This window comes from Mauremys mutica, chromosome 7 (genome assembly GCF_020497125.1).
Source record: "Mauremys mutica isolate MM-2020 ecotype Southern chromosome 7, ASM2049712v1, whole genome shotgun sequence".
Classification (NCBI taxonomy): Eukaryota; Metazoa; Chordata; order Testudines; family Geoemydidae; genus Mauremys; species Mauremys mutica.
In genome coordinates this window covers 106,924,393-106,941,081 of record NC_059078.1, presented here as the reverse complement: position 1 = coordinate 106,941,081, position 16,689 = coordinate 106,924,393, and the positions used below count along the sequence as shown (strand labels likewise).

Below are 16,689 nucleotides of genomic sequence, written 5' to 3'. Positions count from 1 at the left end.
GGAGGTCCTTCGCCCCCACTGTTTCCTTTGGTAGGCTGTTCCAGAACTCCTCTGATGGTTAGAAACCTTCGTCTAATTTCAAGCCTAAATTTCCTGACTGACAATTTATATCCGTTTGTCCTCGTGTCCACATTAGCACTGAGCTGAAATAATTCCTCTCCTTCCCTGGTATTTATCCCTCTGATATATTTAAAGAGTGCAATCATATCTCCTCTTATCCTTCTTTTGGTTAAGGAAAACAAACCGAGCTCCTCAAGTCTCCTTTCATACGACAGGCTTTCCATTCCTCGGATCATTCTAGTGGCCCTTCTTTGTACCCGTTCCAGTTTGAATTCATCCTTCTTAAACATGGGAGACCAAAACTGCACACAATACTCCAAATGAGGTCTTACCAACGCCTTATATAACAGGACTAGCACCTCCTTATCCCTACTAGAAATACCTCGCCTAATGCATCCCAAGACCGCATTAGCTTTTTTAACGGCCACATCACATTGCCTACTCATAGTCATCCTACGATCAACCAGGACTCCTAGGTCCTTCTCCTCCTCCGTTACTTATAAGTGCTAGAGAGCTAGAGAGCTATACTTTGCAAGGCACATCACTGTGTTCGCATCTCTGTACTGGTGTTAAACTCCAGCATTTAAGCAAGACCTTAGACTATATTTGGCATAGAATGTGACATAGCCACACTGTTTAATCAGTGAGTATGAGTTTTAAAATACCCCTGTCTAACTTCAACTTTCAGTACATGTATGCCATCTTATACCTCATCAAAAAGATTCTTTCATGTTCAACATCCAACTCAGTGGGTCAGTCCTCTAATTAGATTGCACCCCAAAGGGGCTAAAAGGCAATTGCATATGGCCAGTAGAGAATTCCCTTGAGGTAGAGGAAGTTCTCACTGGTACAGCTACACAGCAGCCAGACCCTTTGCCTCTTTTCCTCTCCACCAAGCTGCCTGGGTGTTGCAGAGCCCTGCACTGCCTTGGCACTATTCCACTAGTGCAGAGTGCATTCAGGGCCTTAAGCCAGTATTGGGGCTGACTCTGGCCTGGAGAAGAAGGCAGCCAGCTCCAGCTCCCTGATGCTTTCTTAAGCTGAGCAGACTGAGGTTTTCCTGTCTTGTTATGCAGACCATTGCTGGTTTTCTGTTTACTGTTTCTGGTGAGTGGCCTGCTCCCAATAACAAAAACAGATTTATGCATTGTGAGAAAGGTAGTCATACTTTTTTCAAGAAATATTACCAGTACCTAGGTAGGCTTTCTGTGTGTGTGTGTGTGTGTGTGTGTGTGTGTGTTGCATTATATTATGTACATGCAACTGCCAGTTATTGTTCTGCTTTGCTTGCAAAGAGAACTTAGAATTGAATGGTTGGCTGCTGTTTAACTAATCTGCCAGAAATCCAATTATCTAACCTTATTAGTCACATCAGCAAGGGTTTAAATTGGCTCCACTTCCCCAGCAAATGTGTAAACCTATAATCTGTGGGAAGAATATAGATTTTTCACAGAATTTTAATACTAGAACATGTGGCCTATATTATTAACAGGCAACTCTCACCAAATCTACTTTTATTTCAGTATCTATTGTTCTTATCTGGTGAAAACAGTCTTAGACAGCAGGACTGTATTTACTCTTACTGTACTTGCAGCCTTGAGAAAGAACAGAAGATCGGTAAAATTGTGCTCTGTCTTTAATGAACTCTAAGTTGTAAGTTCCCAAATCGTGGTATGTGGAGATCTGGGCATACAAGTAATGCTGCCCACTTCCCCTCTCTCATCTTTTGTGTGCAGCTCCAGCTAGGACACACGACAAAACAAGGAACATGGAATTGCCACTAAGGTCCACTAAGGCTTCCCCATAGAAGAAGCTGCCTCCTTTTCTCTTCTGCTTCCTTCCCTTCCTCCCTTGCGTCAGTGCACTCCACACTTCAAAGACCAGAGGGAATGTCAGAGCCAGAGAAAGATAATGAGGAGAATCACTTTGACTATCAGAGTCCCAATCCCAGTCAGGTAGTGGTGATAGGTCATGTGTAGCGCAGGAGGGAAGGTGGTCCATGAGATGACCATATTACTAAAGGTGGCCCATACCATGAAAAGTTTAGGCACTACTGGTCTACAACCTTCACTGCACCACCTGATTCCTTTTGGTCTCACCTTTCTTGGACCCTTCCCATTAATTTTCTTGCCTCTCTTTGCACACACAAACATGTCTGGTACAGAACAGAAACAAACATAATATATTGATGTGTGTGGACTTTCCATCTAGGTTTACACCAAAGAGAATTCTGTAGGAAAAGCTTAATCATGTGAGATTTCCAAACCAGACCTCAGCAAGTAGAATCCTTGGGTACTTAGTTGAACCAGTATTCTGAACCTTTGGTGGTTCACCCGTTGCTAATGATGATTAATTTTCCAATTCCTGGGCTCACGTTAAAAGTTTGACATTAAAATAATAGTGTTATAGTAAAGCTATATTGTCTTATCATCTTTCTGTTTTAAGATTATATAAATTATCCAATGTCTGGTGTACAAAATAAATATACGCACAAGGAGCCCACAGTTGCCAACTTTCACGTGGTAAATCAGCACCCCGACTTTCACAATAAACCAAAAATCAATCTAATCCCATTTCAAAAAAAGGCCAAAACAAGCCAATTGCTAAGAACCCCAATACTCTATGTGACTAGATTCCCCCGGCGTGCAGTCTGGGACTGTGGTGGGCCCGCTGTGCACCCTTGACTCGCCCCCCCACCCATTACCCCTGCTTGCCAGGAGTTGATCAAAAAAAAGAAGCTACAAGCCAAACAAGCTACAAGCAAAAAACTATCCAACAAGCAACTCACAAGCCAGTTAAGCCAAAAACAAGCCCAATTTCTGTGTTTTTTTCACGGGTTTGGCATGTCTGAAGGAGACTTGCTAAATCAATAGGAATAAAATCCGATTTTACATTTATTAGTAAGCTATCTGAATTTCAATTTAACAGTCCAATCTTCCTAGCTAAAGAAACAAATTTGTATAAATGCAGCAGTAAATTTGTAGAGAACCTTTCATGAAGCCACATCTCAAGGCATTTTACAAAGTCATGAGCAAAATGTTAAACTTAGATTCACCTCTGGGCTCCACATCAATAAATCATAGGTGCATATAAGGAGCACCATTTCATTTAATTGACTTGGACAGTTTGATAATATTAAGAGGTTAAAGAGTGATTTGATAATCAATATAAGCTTCAGCAAGAAATTAGTGTAAAGTTTTAAAAATAAATATTGGAACAAGACTCTATAGTACAGGTAGGATCTTGGTAGCAGAATTTTATTCCATTCTGAGCACCTAAATAACTTTAGTCAGATCCAAAAAAAAATCCAGAGTATTACAGTGATGTCCCTGAGCATACCACAAAAGATTCAGTTTGGGTCCAAGTGAGAACAGAATATCACACAAAATGTAAATGTTCATCTAAAGTACAGGGCCAACCCTTTAGCCCTGAGTCATGCGAATAAAGGCAGTAGGAATGGAACCTGCAAAAAATCCACAAAAATGACCTGGAAATCTGAGTCAAACAGGCTTTTTAATTCCCAAGCTGGCCCCAAATACCACAAAATAGCCTTTCTTAGTAATATTTGGACACTGCTTCCTCTCTTCACTCGAGCCAGAAAGAACAGAGACAGATCCAAATATTACCACCACCTCTTTTTTTAAAAAATCATTAACAGAACTTTTTGCAATTATTGTGTTGTTTTGGATGAAGGCCCAAATGAGGTTTTCATTTTATCACAACTACAAATGGGCACTAGCTGCATAGTTTGGGTCAGGATCTCACCATTCCCCAGGTTTAATGGGTGTTTGGATAAGACTCATCTTTAATCCATACTGGTTCAAATTACCCTTATTAAAATCCAAATTTGGAATCATAATAGTATAAAAGATCATTTTAACCTTGAACAGCCGTAATAGGTAGAATTAGCATATTCACCAAGAGAGAAAAGAATCATTAACAAAAAATATAAGAAATTAGTCAAAAATAACTATTGCCTATTTTTTTTCAAAATGGTTGCCATACTTCTTATGAAATAATATGGAAAGAAGGTTCTTTATCTGTAAAATAATACGCCACAGAATTTCTTAACTTTCCCTACAAAAATATCCCAAAGCGCTGAGCAACAGAAATAAGAAGGACCAGCATAGTATCCAGTAGCTGAGTGTCCTTGGTGTAAGCATGAAAGTTCCAACAAGTTTGTTATGATATTAAAGCTAAGAGGTGCATATAAATACTGAAAAGTAATGGTCTAAGAAAAGAGCCCCTTGGAACACCACAGCACATCTGTCCCATATCCACAGAAATTGGAATATACATTGATATAATGTAGCTATAATCCAATGGCTAGTCAGACATCACATAAGAATGGCCATACTGGGTCAGACCAGTGGTTCATCTAGCCCAGTATCCTGTCTTCTGATGATGGCCAATGCCAGATGCTTCAAAGGGAATGAACAGAACAGGACAATTTCAAGTGATGTCACATCTGTGTATATGGAAGTTTTAATATACCCATCTTATAGATGAGCAAACAGAGGCACAACAAGTTTGTGACTTGTCCAAGAACTTACAATGCTGCAGTGACATGGGTGAGTACACTCCTCACAAACTCAGCCCTCTTTCCAAAAGACTCTAGGACTTTGTTCTGTAGCTTATCATAAGGGGTTTTCTAGGACTGAAGTATTAGTGGCATTTAACATTCTCTTCTGATTTCTTTGAAAGACAACTGATTGGCCCACACAGTGACATCAAGAAAAAGGGTAAGGTAGTAAAGGTCACTGAACACCAAAATCACCTTGTGGTAAGTGATTGGTCCTAGGTCCATCTGTGGAGATGGATGTTGTAGGGGTATAACGAAAGAAGGGTCTGAAGCCACTTGAAGTTTTCATTAAGGTTCATGCTAACCTTAGTACAAACTTAACTCTTGTTTGTTTCTTTATTTGAACTTATTTCCTAGTTTCAGGTATCTGAGATTCTCATTTGGCAAATGTGAGTTCACAAAGTTAATGATATTTAAGGCAGCTTGATTGTACTAAAAAATACTAGCATCTGATCTTCATCCTTTGGCAGAAGGAAGCCATAAACCAGTGCTACCTGAGTAGTCTCTCCATACTGTTCTGAGGCCAAAAAACAAATTGATTCATGGTGTTAAAAAAGACCTATGATGCCACATATTGTGGGCATATCCTCCCTTCAGATGTCATGGTAGTCTTTCTCAAAAATTTCAGACTAAGCAGGGAAATAATTGGGTAGATAGTCTACGCCAAGGGATGATTTCTTGACTCAGAGATCTAGCAACCATTTTAAAATGAAGCTGACATCTTGACTACCTCTGAGGAAGAGTTAACAGTAATCTCCAGTAGTGGTCCCAACACCACCCTGCTGGCTTTCACAAACGAGAGGAAGGATATGGCTCTAACTCATAGGTCCTAACAAGTACATTCCCTAAACTTCCAGATACAACCTCCATGAGTATCACCAACTGGAACTTAAACACTATGGACTCAGCACTTGTTCCCTAAGAATCAGTTCCACCAGTCTAGACGCAGACTGCACAGTCTGAATCTGAGCAATTTTAATGCAAAATAATGTGAAAAATCTTCATTGCAAGGAGCACTTGACTAACATCAGATGCAGTCTCCCTGAATAGTTAGTATAGGCAATGCCAGGGCATCATCCTTAATCAACAAATTTATGGCAACAGTTTTATAAGCCTTGAATTTATCAACATGAACCCAGGGCCGCTATTGACACCGTGATCTTCTGTGAAAAGACCTGGAAGTAATATTAAATAGTGTACTCTCAGCCTGTGCCTTGTATTTGATCTAAACCAGTCAGTTTCCTTCCAAATACCACAGCAACGATCCAGGAAACAAGCCCTTCCACGATCATTCCCTTCCGCCACTCCCCACAGCGATTGCCATAACCCTAGTATACACCAGCATTGTTCAGCCCACTCAGGCAACCTAAAGCGAGCATCAGAGGGATGTGCCACCATAGCTGGGTACCCAGACCGTAGTGTTAGGGTCTACAGAAGGAGCTAGAACTTACAGGAATTTGCATTTAGATGAAATGTGATTTGAATAATCTTGATGTCAACAAAATGTCAGAAATCCTGTATGTCAAGTGTAATCCTCCTCTTCTTATGAGTGATTGCAAACAAATAGGTAAAGCACCCAGAGAGCTGATGCCGGCAAGTGTCATTTCTTCAGATAGGTGGGGAAAGACCATTCTTTTTTGTGCCTCATTAGAGAACATGACATTTGTGACTTTTTTTTTACTTAGTGGTTTAAATATTATTGGACTTATCTTTGTACTACAGGGTTCGGCTTCATAGTTTGCTTTTGCTTTTTAGAAGTGGTGGATTCCTTTTCTCATTTTCATTTTATTTCCGAAATAATACTTGCAATGTATTAAGAGTCACTTTGTTTCAGCTAGGGCACAGAAGGGGAAATTTGAAATTCTCTACAACTTGTGTTTTAATTGGTTTTTATGGGCTTTTCATTTTTTTAATATCTGGCCAAACAAAGCATTTAAAATGGTTGTAGTATGCACTATATCTTGGATACTCAGATGATTTTTAATACTGCGTATACTGTATATTTATAGTGGCACTAGTTAAGGTTGCCTGAGACATCTAATTATAAACCCCTGTTTTCACTTGCTTATAACTTTACCAAACTTTAAACATTTGGGCTGAAGTTTTCCAGATCCGCCTGTCTACCTCAGGCTGTGTGTGTGTGTTTGTTTGTTAAAGCTTCAGCAAAAATGATTCAGCCAATTCAGAGAATGATATTAGGGAAACGTCCATTATTTTGCCCAGGAGAAGCACTAGAGTGTCTGTGCTTTGAAACATGGGCTTGATGTTTGGTTGAGGAGTTTCCCTGGAGTCAGGGATGTGCCTTTTGCTGTTCCCTAAAAAGTTGCCTAAATTTGTCCAAGTTATAAGCTTTTGGAAAATCTCAGTTCACACATGCTCTGTGGTGACCAGTTGGGAGTTTGGCAGCTAAATGATCACCAAGATTCAGTCTGCACTGAGCATGTTTCATTCTAGAGGTTCAGGGGCTGAGCAGGACTTCTCTGCAATTGCTGTTTCTAGCTGTTGCTGCTCGCCACATTGCAGTACCAGCCATCAAACTCAGAGCAGGGAGATTGGCTCTCCTCTGCTCTCAGTGCTCCCCCTGCTTGTTCCCAGGCAGTATGGAGGATGAAGCCACCTCACTTGAAAGCAGAGGGAACAGGACCCAAACCGGGGAAGGAAAATTGGGTCAAGGAACCTGGGAGAGCGAGCCTGGGACTGGGAGTTGAAGGGGGACTGGGCCTCAGATGGGGAGACACAAACAATGCTAAGGATCTTTTGGAAGAGTTACTGCAGGCACATCAAGATGTTAAGAGATTGAATCAAATAATTTGACTCTAAAGAGTGGATGTTTAGATCTTCTTTGTTGCTACTAAGGTGTTCACAGATACGGATTCCTGCCATCTGTAGGACTGCAAGACAGATTCTCCCGCACATTCTATTCAGCCAAATGGCCAGGATTTGTATGTGAATTCTGCTGTCCTGCGACTGGTTTGTTTCCAAACCACTCTTGATTATGGTTGCTTCAGGTGTGTGAGGGGCCATGAAAGGCTGCTAATGGAAGGCAGCCACACATATCCACATCCTTGCCCACTACAGGATGTTTCTTCTCACCATCTCTTCCCATAGCTTTTCCTTGGTAAGCACTGACATCATTTGGCCCTTCCTGTATTGGTCTCTGACAGATCATGTGCATGGTGCAGTTATTTAACTACTGGATGATTACTGTTGGTGTGAGTTGATCTTTGTCCTTATGCAAATAGTTATCCTGATTGCTATATGTGGGAGTAGGAAGGATTTTTTCTTCGTGGCAGATTCACTATGTTTTGGGTGTAGGACATTTGATGAGGAAAATTTGTCCAGAGCTTAGACTTTATCTAAATCTTTTGCAAGTGAGCTCTATTTTACACTTGTCTAAAGTCATACTTGTTTTTGTCTCATTTTTATTGTCTCTTGTGGTAAAGGCATCCGTGTTTGCTTAGTTATTTGTAATATATATGTCACTGCTATAGTAGAGTCTTAGGACTGAATTCTCAGTTATGGTAAGGCCCCTGTACGCTGCTCCGGCAGTATAAACAGGCCTTAAAGTAGGTGCAAATGTTATTTAGTCCCACTTTAAGGCCCCTGTTTGCTACAAGAGTGACATAAATGAACCACGGTTTAACTGAGAATTAAGTTATTGGTGAATGGATAGTTTAAGTTAGACTAAATCTCAGGCTGAAGACGATTCTTTTTCATCGAAAAATATTATTGTCTACTCTATTGTTAAAGAGATGCAAAGTGTGGGGTGGAAATACATCTCTTTATATTTAAAAGAATTGAGTACATTTTAGTTCTTGTGAAAGATATTGGATGGAGAGTCTTGGAGACTGAAGTCTTTCATTTAGCCACAGAATAGGTACAGCATGAGCAAGTGAGAGTGAGTTTCAAGACACTGCTCTACCAATGTGCTCCCACTCTGACCTAATGGGATTAACTCCAGCTGTAATAGGGTAGTTCAGTGTCATGGGCCCATTCAATTCTGGCTCCTCCGCCAACTGATACTAAATAGAATATATATTTGTGATGTGAATACCTGTACCCTAGATAGTATAAGACAACATCACTCATTCCATGTATGGTAGGCTGCCAGTCACCAATCCTGTGGTAACAACTTTAGTTTACTACCGACCTGGACCAGATTCAAAATGACATGGCAACTGGAGGCAAAAGGCTTTGTACTACATTAAAAATCCATGGAACTATCCAATCCAATATTAAAATAGTTAATATCCCTTTGAGTGTATATTCTTATTACTTCTTAAATACAAATACTGATCTTAACCCATTCAAAAGAACTCTCTTCCCTTCAGGAATGACATTGAAATGGTCTATTAGGTGTGTTACAGTGTGAGCCAAAAAGAGATGTTAGGATGTTCATCCAGTTGAGTTGTATTTGTGGCTATTGTAATCACTGCAGGTGACATTGTGTGTCCCGCTCTGTATGCTCTTTCCTCCCCCCACTCCTTCCTGTCATCAGCCACCTTATTTAGATTTCCCTATTGCATATATTTAAGGTTCATTTAACAACATGACCAATGGTTTCCCCAAATGAAAATCCTTGTAGGGCAGCAGATCATAATGGATATCTGAGATTGCAGACTTTTAAAGTCAATCAGGCTTAAAAACAGTGGTTAAACATATCACAGAGATATCCAACCAATCTATGAGCCATTAATGCTACAGTAATAAAATGAAGTATTTGCCATACTGATTATTGATGCTTGCTCTGTTTATTATAGTTTGAAAATGAGATCATCACAAAACTGGATCATGAAGTGGAAGGAGGCAGAGGCGATGAACAGTACAAAGTGTTATTTGACAAAATGTAAGTGTTGATTAGCAGTGGGATTTATGTCAGACTATTTTTGGACTACAATGAACTTTGTAGCCCAGAAATAATTAAAATCTGTTAATGGTGCAAAATATTTAAAATTGCACCTTAGTCTAGTACCTCTTCTTGAGTGTGATTAACAAGGAGTGTGTAATTATTTTTCAGACTCTTGGAGCACTGCAGAAAACACAAATATCTTGCTAAAAATGGAGAAACTTTTGTCAAACTTGTTGTCCGTCTGATGGAAAGACTGCTAGATTACAGAACTATAATGCACGATGAAAACAAAGAAAATCGCATGAGCTGCACTGTCAATGTACTGGTGAGTGAGAAGAAATGAGTTGGCTAAATTTAGAATGGGTACTGAATTTTTAATTTTAATAGCAAGCTTCTGTTTGTTCTAAATGAAAGATCTTATGATTTTCACCCAGCTGTTAGAAATAAGGCTGATGAATCTGATTTAAAGAGGGGAGTTCTTGAAAAATATTGTTCGGCACATTTACTTTTTCATTTTATTTTTTTTAAGGGAGAATTTAGAAAGAGAGTAATGTAGTCATCCTCAGCTCCTGTCCATACAACCCATATACCACATCATCATCTATACAGTCAGATAACAGGATTGTCAGCTGTGTGTTACTTGGAAGCCTAAAATATCTGTTGAGTCAGTGTGAAGTAATGGAAGCAGCTACAAGAATGGTTGAGAGCTCTTTTGGTTCAGAATATCTCCGGGTTCTGCTTCGGGTGCTTGCTCATGTCGATTCCATTGTAGGTGTGCACATGCCTACATGCTTGGCTGTTGGAGATTTTTGCCTTAGCGGTATCCGTAGGGCCGGCTGTGGCACCTCCTGGAGTGCTGTGCTCATGCCGCGGAATATCAGGCACCATCAGCCCTGTGCCCTCTCAGTTCCTTCTTACCGCCCGTGGTGGTCAGTCGGAGTGCCTCTGACCCTTGCTTTGCAAGTGGCCAGTGGTTTCTTTTCATGACATCAGAGGTAACTCAACCAGTTACCAGCTTTACTCTGAAGCTAATTTGCATGAAACAATTTTATTGGTTGTATGAGGGAGACTGCATAGATGGTGGATTACTTGGCCCAGTTGCCACACTCATGTGACAGAATGGCACAGCATACAGATCTATCAATTTAGAAACGAGGATTTGCATTAGAGTTTGCTTTTCTTGTATCTGTACAGCAGAGACTGAGCACTTTATAATCTGAGGAGGAGAGAACTCTTGAAGTTGCCACTGATCAGTGATCCAAGGAATGACTCTTAGATTGCTTGTGGAAGAGGCAGCATGCCATTCTGAGTAGAATTAGAATGACAAGAGGCTGCCTATTGGTAACTGACAGATTACAAAAATAAAGAGGCATTTGCAGTGGCTTTTAAGAAGATATAAAACAAGATATAAAACAAGACTGGAAAAGTCTAGTAGGAAAGAGGTTTATTTTTCCTTCCCTTCTTCATACCCTATGCTTGTTGTTTTTTCTTTAATGTCAACTCTAAGAATCCTTCATAGTAAAACTTGTCATATCAGCTATGTAGGAATCTAAATGTGCACTTGCGTGTCTCTAAGCACATCTTGCCTTTCAATTAACATACTCCTCTTTATTCATCTATACAGAGACACATTTTTATAATAGTGTCTTTGCTGAATTTTTATTATACTGGATGTGATCTCAATATTTCAAATATTTGCATATGGTAAATTTTGTGGGGGATTTATTGTCATTGAGCCAAATTGCCCTCAGATACTCCCACATAACACTCCCATTGAAGTCATTGGGAGATGCATGCAAACATCTCAGGGCAGTACTTGGCTCATAGATTTTAAATCATATTTGATGACATGGTCTCATTTTAAAGATGTATTCAGCCTTTGGGTTTAACATAATCTTTTCATCCTTAGTGCGCCTAGGGCGAAGTTCATCCTTGTACAGAGGGCCAGCCTAACATCAATTCACCATTTAATTCCTTCTTAAAACCTCAAAGTAGGGCTTAAATAGGACATAGGCCTTGCACTTGCCCTTTGCCACAGGTTGAATTTAGTTCGTACTTACTAGAGCAGGAGTGGGCAAACTGCGGGCCGGATCTGGCCCGTGAGCTGTTTTAAGTTGGCCTGCTAGATCCTGCAGGGGAGTGGAGTTGGGGGCTACACCACGCGGCTCAGCCCCATTCCGGTGCTCCAGCCAGGGCACTGGCTCAGGGGTCACACCATGCAGCTTCTGTGGCATGGCCATGCTCCAGTGACCCCCTCCAGTGCTACGACGGGAGCTGCAGGGGCGGTGCCTGTGGATGGGGCAGCATGCAGAGCCGCCTGGCTGCGCCTCCACATAAGACCCAGAGAAGGGACACATGAATGCTCACAAAATTGTGGTTGGGGTGCGAGAGGGGGTGAGGGTTCTGGCTGGGGGTGCGGGCTCTGGGGTGGGGCTGGTGATGAGGAGTTTGGGGTGTAGGAGGGCTGGGACCAAGGGGTTCGGAGGGTGGGAGGGGATCACAGCTGGGGCAGGGGGTTGGGTCACGGGGAGAGGCTCAGGGGTGCATGGTCCGAGCGGCTCTTACCTCGAGCAGCTCCTGGAAGCAGTGGCATGTCCCTTCTCCAGCTCCTATGCAGAGGCGTGGCCAGGCGTCTCTGCACACTGCCCCATTCACAGGTACCTCCCCTGAAGCTCTCATTGGAGCGCCGGAGGGGGCCATTGGAGCACGTAGGAGCCAGAAGGGGGCCATGTCATGGCTTCTGGGAGCTGCATGGTGTGGTCCCTGACCCAGCACCCTGGCCGGAGCACCTGAGCGGGGCCAAGCCACATGGTGTGGCTCCCAATTCTGCTCCCCGGCCGGAGCTAGCAGGCCAGCTTAAAACAGCTCGTGGGCCCGATCTGGCCCACAGGCCGTAGTTTGCCCACCCCTGTTCTACAGTCTCCTACTCTCTGGCAGATTTTGCCTGTCAATCTTTCACTCCCAGGCAGCCTTACCTTACCTGCCCTTTTTCTGATCACTCCTTCTCAGTCTCTCCCCACTTATATGGGATAGATGCCTTCTTTTAAACCCAGTTTCAGAGGCAGCTAATTAGTCACAGGTGCACTAGCCTTGTTCCTCTTAAAGGACGAGTGTCTCCCCGTGACAGCTGGGGGAAAAAAATTGGTAAATCTTAGCATCTTTAATATCTTTCCTAATGTTTCATATCATACATTTCCAATATTTGCAGTACTTCATCTCTGTCTGTCTCAAGGCCTGAGGCATTCAGGCATTTCCTGCAGTAGGATGAGATGTGGTATATAAAAACCAAAAAAGGAACAATTTTAACTTTCTATTTTTTAAGAAAATATTTGAATTCAAGAGTGAATGACTTATTACTCAAGTTTGAGAGTTTAAAAAGTTCATAGTTCAACAATTACTTGAAAATTATGTTTTTGTAGATTACCAAATTTTAACTGAAAGCAGTTAATGCTGTGTAACTTGCAAATGCCCGAAGTATATTTCTACTAGTACTGTGATTCTGATTCATAACCTTTGCAGTGAAACGTAAGCCCTAAAATGTTATGCAATGAAACATCATGATGGTTTTAGATTTTATAGTTAAATAGCTTACAGGCTTCTCTACCAGAGGCAAATTTCGTTTTTCAGTTTTTGAGGTTGAAATTATGCACTTATGACTTTTAATTTAGTACATATTCTGTGTACATGACACACTGCGAAATCAAAGCCTTTAAAACCGAATTATAATTTTATATTTCAGAATTTCTACAAAGAAATTGAAAGAGAAGAAATGTACATAAGGTGTGTAAGCATGCCCTTTGACATATTTTTCCAGCTCACTTTCCTGTAATCGTAGAAAATGAATTGTCTGCTAAGCTACTGATTTGGAGGGGGGGAAATGGCAGAAATGAGAGGCACATACCTGTACCGAGGCATAAGCAGATTGAGTTTACAGAGAATAATAAGCATCAGTAATTAGGCTCATAAACTTTTTTTAACCCTACTGCATCACCTTCACTTTCATTATTATAACCATTTAAATGCTTAAAGGTATTATGACCTACAGAAGAAAATTAAGGCAAAAGAAAAGCAAGGAACTAATTGAATTTTATTTTCTGCCAAGTTAAAAAATCCGCTGGAATAAAGACCGTTAATGAATATATATGTCAAATGTTTATTTTAAGCTTAAAGCTTTCAGGAGCCCATATAACATTTTCCTTTATTATGTAACTTTAAAAATGGTAACATTGCAAGAAAGCTTCTGATTGCAGTTTTCTAGTGAACTTTGTTGCTACTTCCATATTTTTACATCAATTTAAGATACTCTATCTGCTGTACTGTTGTGATAAAACAGATTCTCTCGTTGCTGTGTTATGAGTATTTGCATATCCTTTATGCATTCATTCTTAGCCACTTATTCTCATCTCGGGAGAAAGAGTAACATAATTCTCGTCAATGTACCTGCCTTTTTGTCTTAAAGAACTAAATTTGTGCCTTGCAACAGATGGATGAATTGCTGACTAAGAAAGTGCATTCAAGAGCATTATTCATGCATATGTCTGATACAACATCTGTATGAGGCCAATCCAGAACCCATTGAAGTCAATGGGAACAGGATCAAATCATATTTCTGTAAACAGAAGTTGTTGGCTCAGTTTAATATGGGCACTGAAGCTTGTATTTAAATTGATTTTTAAAGTACACAATTAATCTACTTATTGTTAATTGCTTCGAAAAACAAAACAGAATTCTTCTCAAGATGTAGGCTGATCTTGAGGTTCAGGCAAAAGACTAGAAGTCAGAATACCTTTGTTCTTTGCTAGCTCTGCCACAGACATCATGTATGATGCTGGGCTCATTGCTTTGTTCTCCTGTGTCTATTTCCCCATCTATAAGATTAGGATAATACCACCTACCACACAGGTGTGATGTGAGATTGAATTCATAAATATTTGCAAGGCATTTTCAGCTCTTTGGAAGAAAGGCATTATGGAAATGCAAAGTTATTGTTCTTTATCATATAATTAGTATTTTATATTATTTTCCTATCATTCTGTCTGATTTTTTTATCTGACAGGAATGGTTTGGGAAAATGAAGTGAGGACTGCAAGTTACTAGTGTTGCTCTTTAAAGAGAATTGCACTTTTATATCAAACTCTTTACTTGTCTTTTTTTTTTCCGCTTGTCTCCAAAAAACAGGACATCAGAACAAGTTACAGTTTTATAGCTATTCTAAAACATACCAGTATATTTTGTTGATGTTGCTGTTGGTTTTCTTGGCATGCTGTATCCGAAAAAATTGTCTGAAGTAGAGAAATATGAGCTTTAAAAAATCCCAGATATGTTTTACTGTTTGAACATAGAATTTAGCTGTTGTAGTCTTCAACACAAATTATTTTGTGACATTTTAAGAATTGACTCTCTTTTATTACCATAGGTATTTGTACAAGCTATGTGACCTGCACAAAGAGTGTGATAACTACACTGAAGCTGCCTACACATTACTTCTGCATGCAAAGCTTCTTAAGGTAGAGTACTTGAAATATATTTAGCATTTTGAAGATCTTGCTGTTGCAGATGTATGTAGCTTTGTGTTTATTTTTTCATATGAGCTTTAGGACATCCACATTCACAAATTATGATTATTGCCTTATTCAAAAAAAAAGAAGTAATTCAAAGTTGTATTGTGATTTACTATATGTTCCATAATTAGATATTATTGTAAACTTAGAATATAGCCTAGAGAACGAAAATTGAATCCATGTTCTCTCAGTCTCGTAGAAGAGCAATGTGACTTACTGATGATGATGATCTAAAATATCAGCAGTAAAAGTGCAATAAAATCAAGAGTAAATAGCATAAACTATCAATAAAAAAAAGCTAACAATTAGCTAAATGCATAGGAATTCTAGTAACCTTTGGAAGAATCTAAGCATTTGTTCTTGCAGATCAGCTTTTCATAGAAAATTGTGCTAAAGTAATAAATGGGTCAGCCCAAGAGCCTAGTGGAAGCTCAGTGCACTGTTATGGAGGATCTTAAACTTAGTCCTTTGCTTCAAGACATTGGGGAAAAATGAACAGTAGTCCTCCTTCCAAGATCATGTCTTTTTAAAGGAGTGTCTATGATAATTCAATGGTATGATGTACCGAATGCATCTAAATTCATATAATGATACCACTGTACTTTAAGGAAAGTCTGAAATAGGTCAATAAATAGACCAGTAGTATAAATTAAATTAATTATATAACATCTTAATAAAACATACAGAATTTTAATATTTCCGGGTAATAATACCTAACTTTTTATAGCTTTGATTGACAGGGTAATAAAGCCATAATGTAATGTCACTTAAACGCTTCACTTTATACATATTGTTATCTAAAACTAGTGGCTTACTTACGTCATTACATCATAAATATTGCTGCATATATTAACAGTTTATTTTATTCCCTGAATTGTCATCTAGGAAGATTCCAGTTGCACTTCAACAGTATGCATGCCATTTTGAAATCACATTTTTACTTTATTACTCCATCCATATTAATGAGTGACAATGAGTTTTTATTTTTAGCTTTAAAAGAGAGAGGGGGAGAAGTAGAAAACTAAACTTCACACTGGAAATGATCAGATTTTTTAAAATCTTTGTTTTTCTCTTTATGGCCCTGATTGTGCAAAAACTTACATCAGTACTTAACTTCGTGCATATGGAGTCAATGGGGCTACCCACACATTATAAAATTGAGCACGGGTATAAGTCTTTGCAGGGTTAGATCCTGTGTCACTGGAAGGGAGCTCAAAAAATAAGACATGGAAAGGTAGAAGAAAGGATTAAATTTGGGGCTTGAGTTTGGATAGTGCATATACTTCAGTGTGTCAAGATCTTCACTCTTTTGATCATTCTTCCCATAGACTTTAGTGCAAATTTCATATGCTTATTGAGAGCAGAATTTAGTCTTCAGTATGTGAGAGCTGCATAACTGAGCTGATGTTTATGCAGCACATGTACCAGAAAGCATGTCCTTCTATAAACTTTAATTTTATTATGATAATTAAAGCATGTAAAAGTAGGGAAATGATTTGGTGAAAAATTTTGAAATTGTTTGTTATTTCTGTATAGCAATTACTCATTTTCTGTGAAATCTTCCATTATATTTTTATGAAAACTTGTACTGCATTCATTTTCATAATACTTTGTTTATTGAAAACTCTAAGCAAAGA

General features: G+C 39.5%; 1 protein-coding gene across 2 annotated transcripts in view; it reads left to right on the top strand.

The window, feature by feature from the left end:
• DOCK1 (dedicator of cytokinesis 1) overlaps positions 1-16,689 on the top strand; it is a 561,291-nt gene that overhangs the window by 426,794 nt on the left and 117,808 nt on the right. For both annotated transcript variants that reach the window (XM_045023408.1, XM_045023406.1), the window contains exons 34-37: positions 9,403-9,488; positions 9,660-9,816; positions 13,231-13,271; positions 14,908-14,998. In XM_045023408.1, the coding sequence (XP_044879343.1) occupies positions 9,403-9,488; positions 9,660-9,816; positions 13,231-13,271; positions 14,908-14,998 (375 nt within the window). The remainder of the gene's footprint in view (positions 1-9,402; positions 9,489-9,659; positions 9,817-13,230; positions 13,272-14,907; positions 14,999-16,689) is intronic.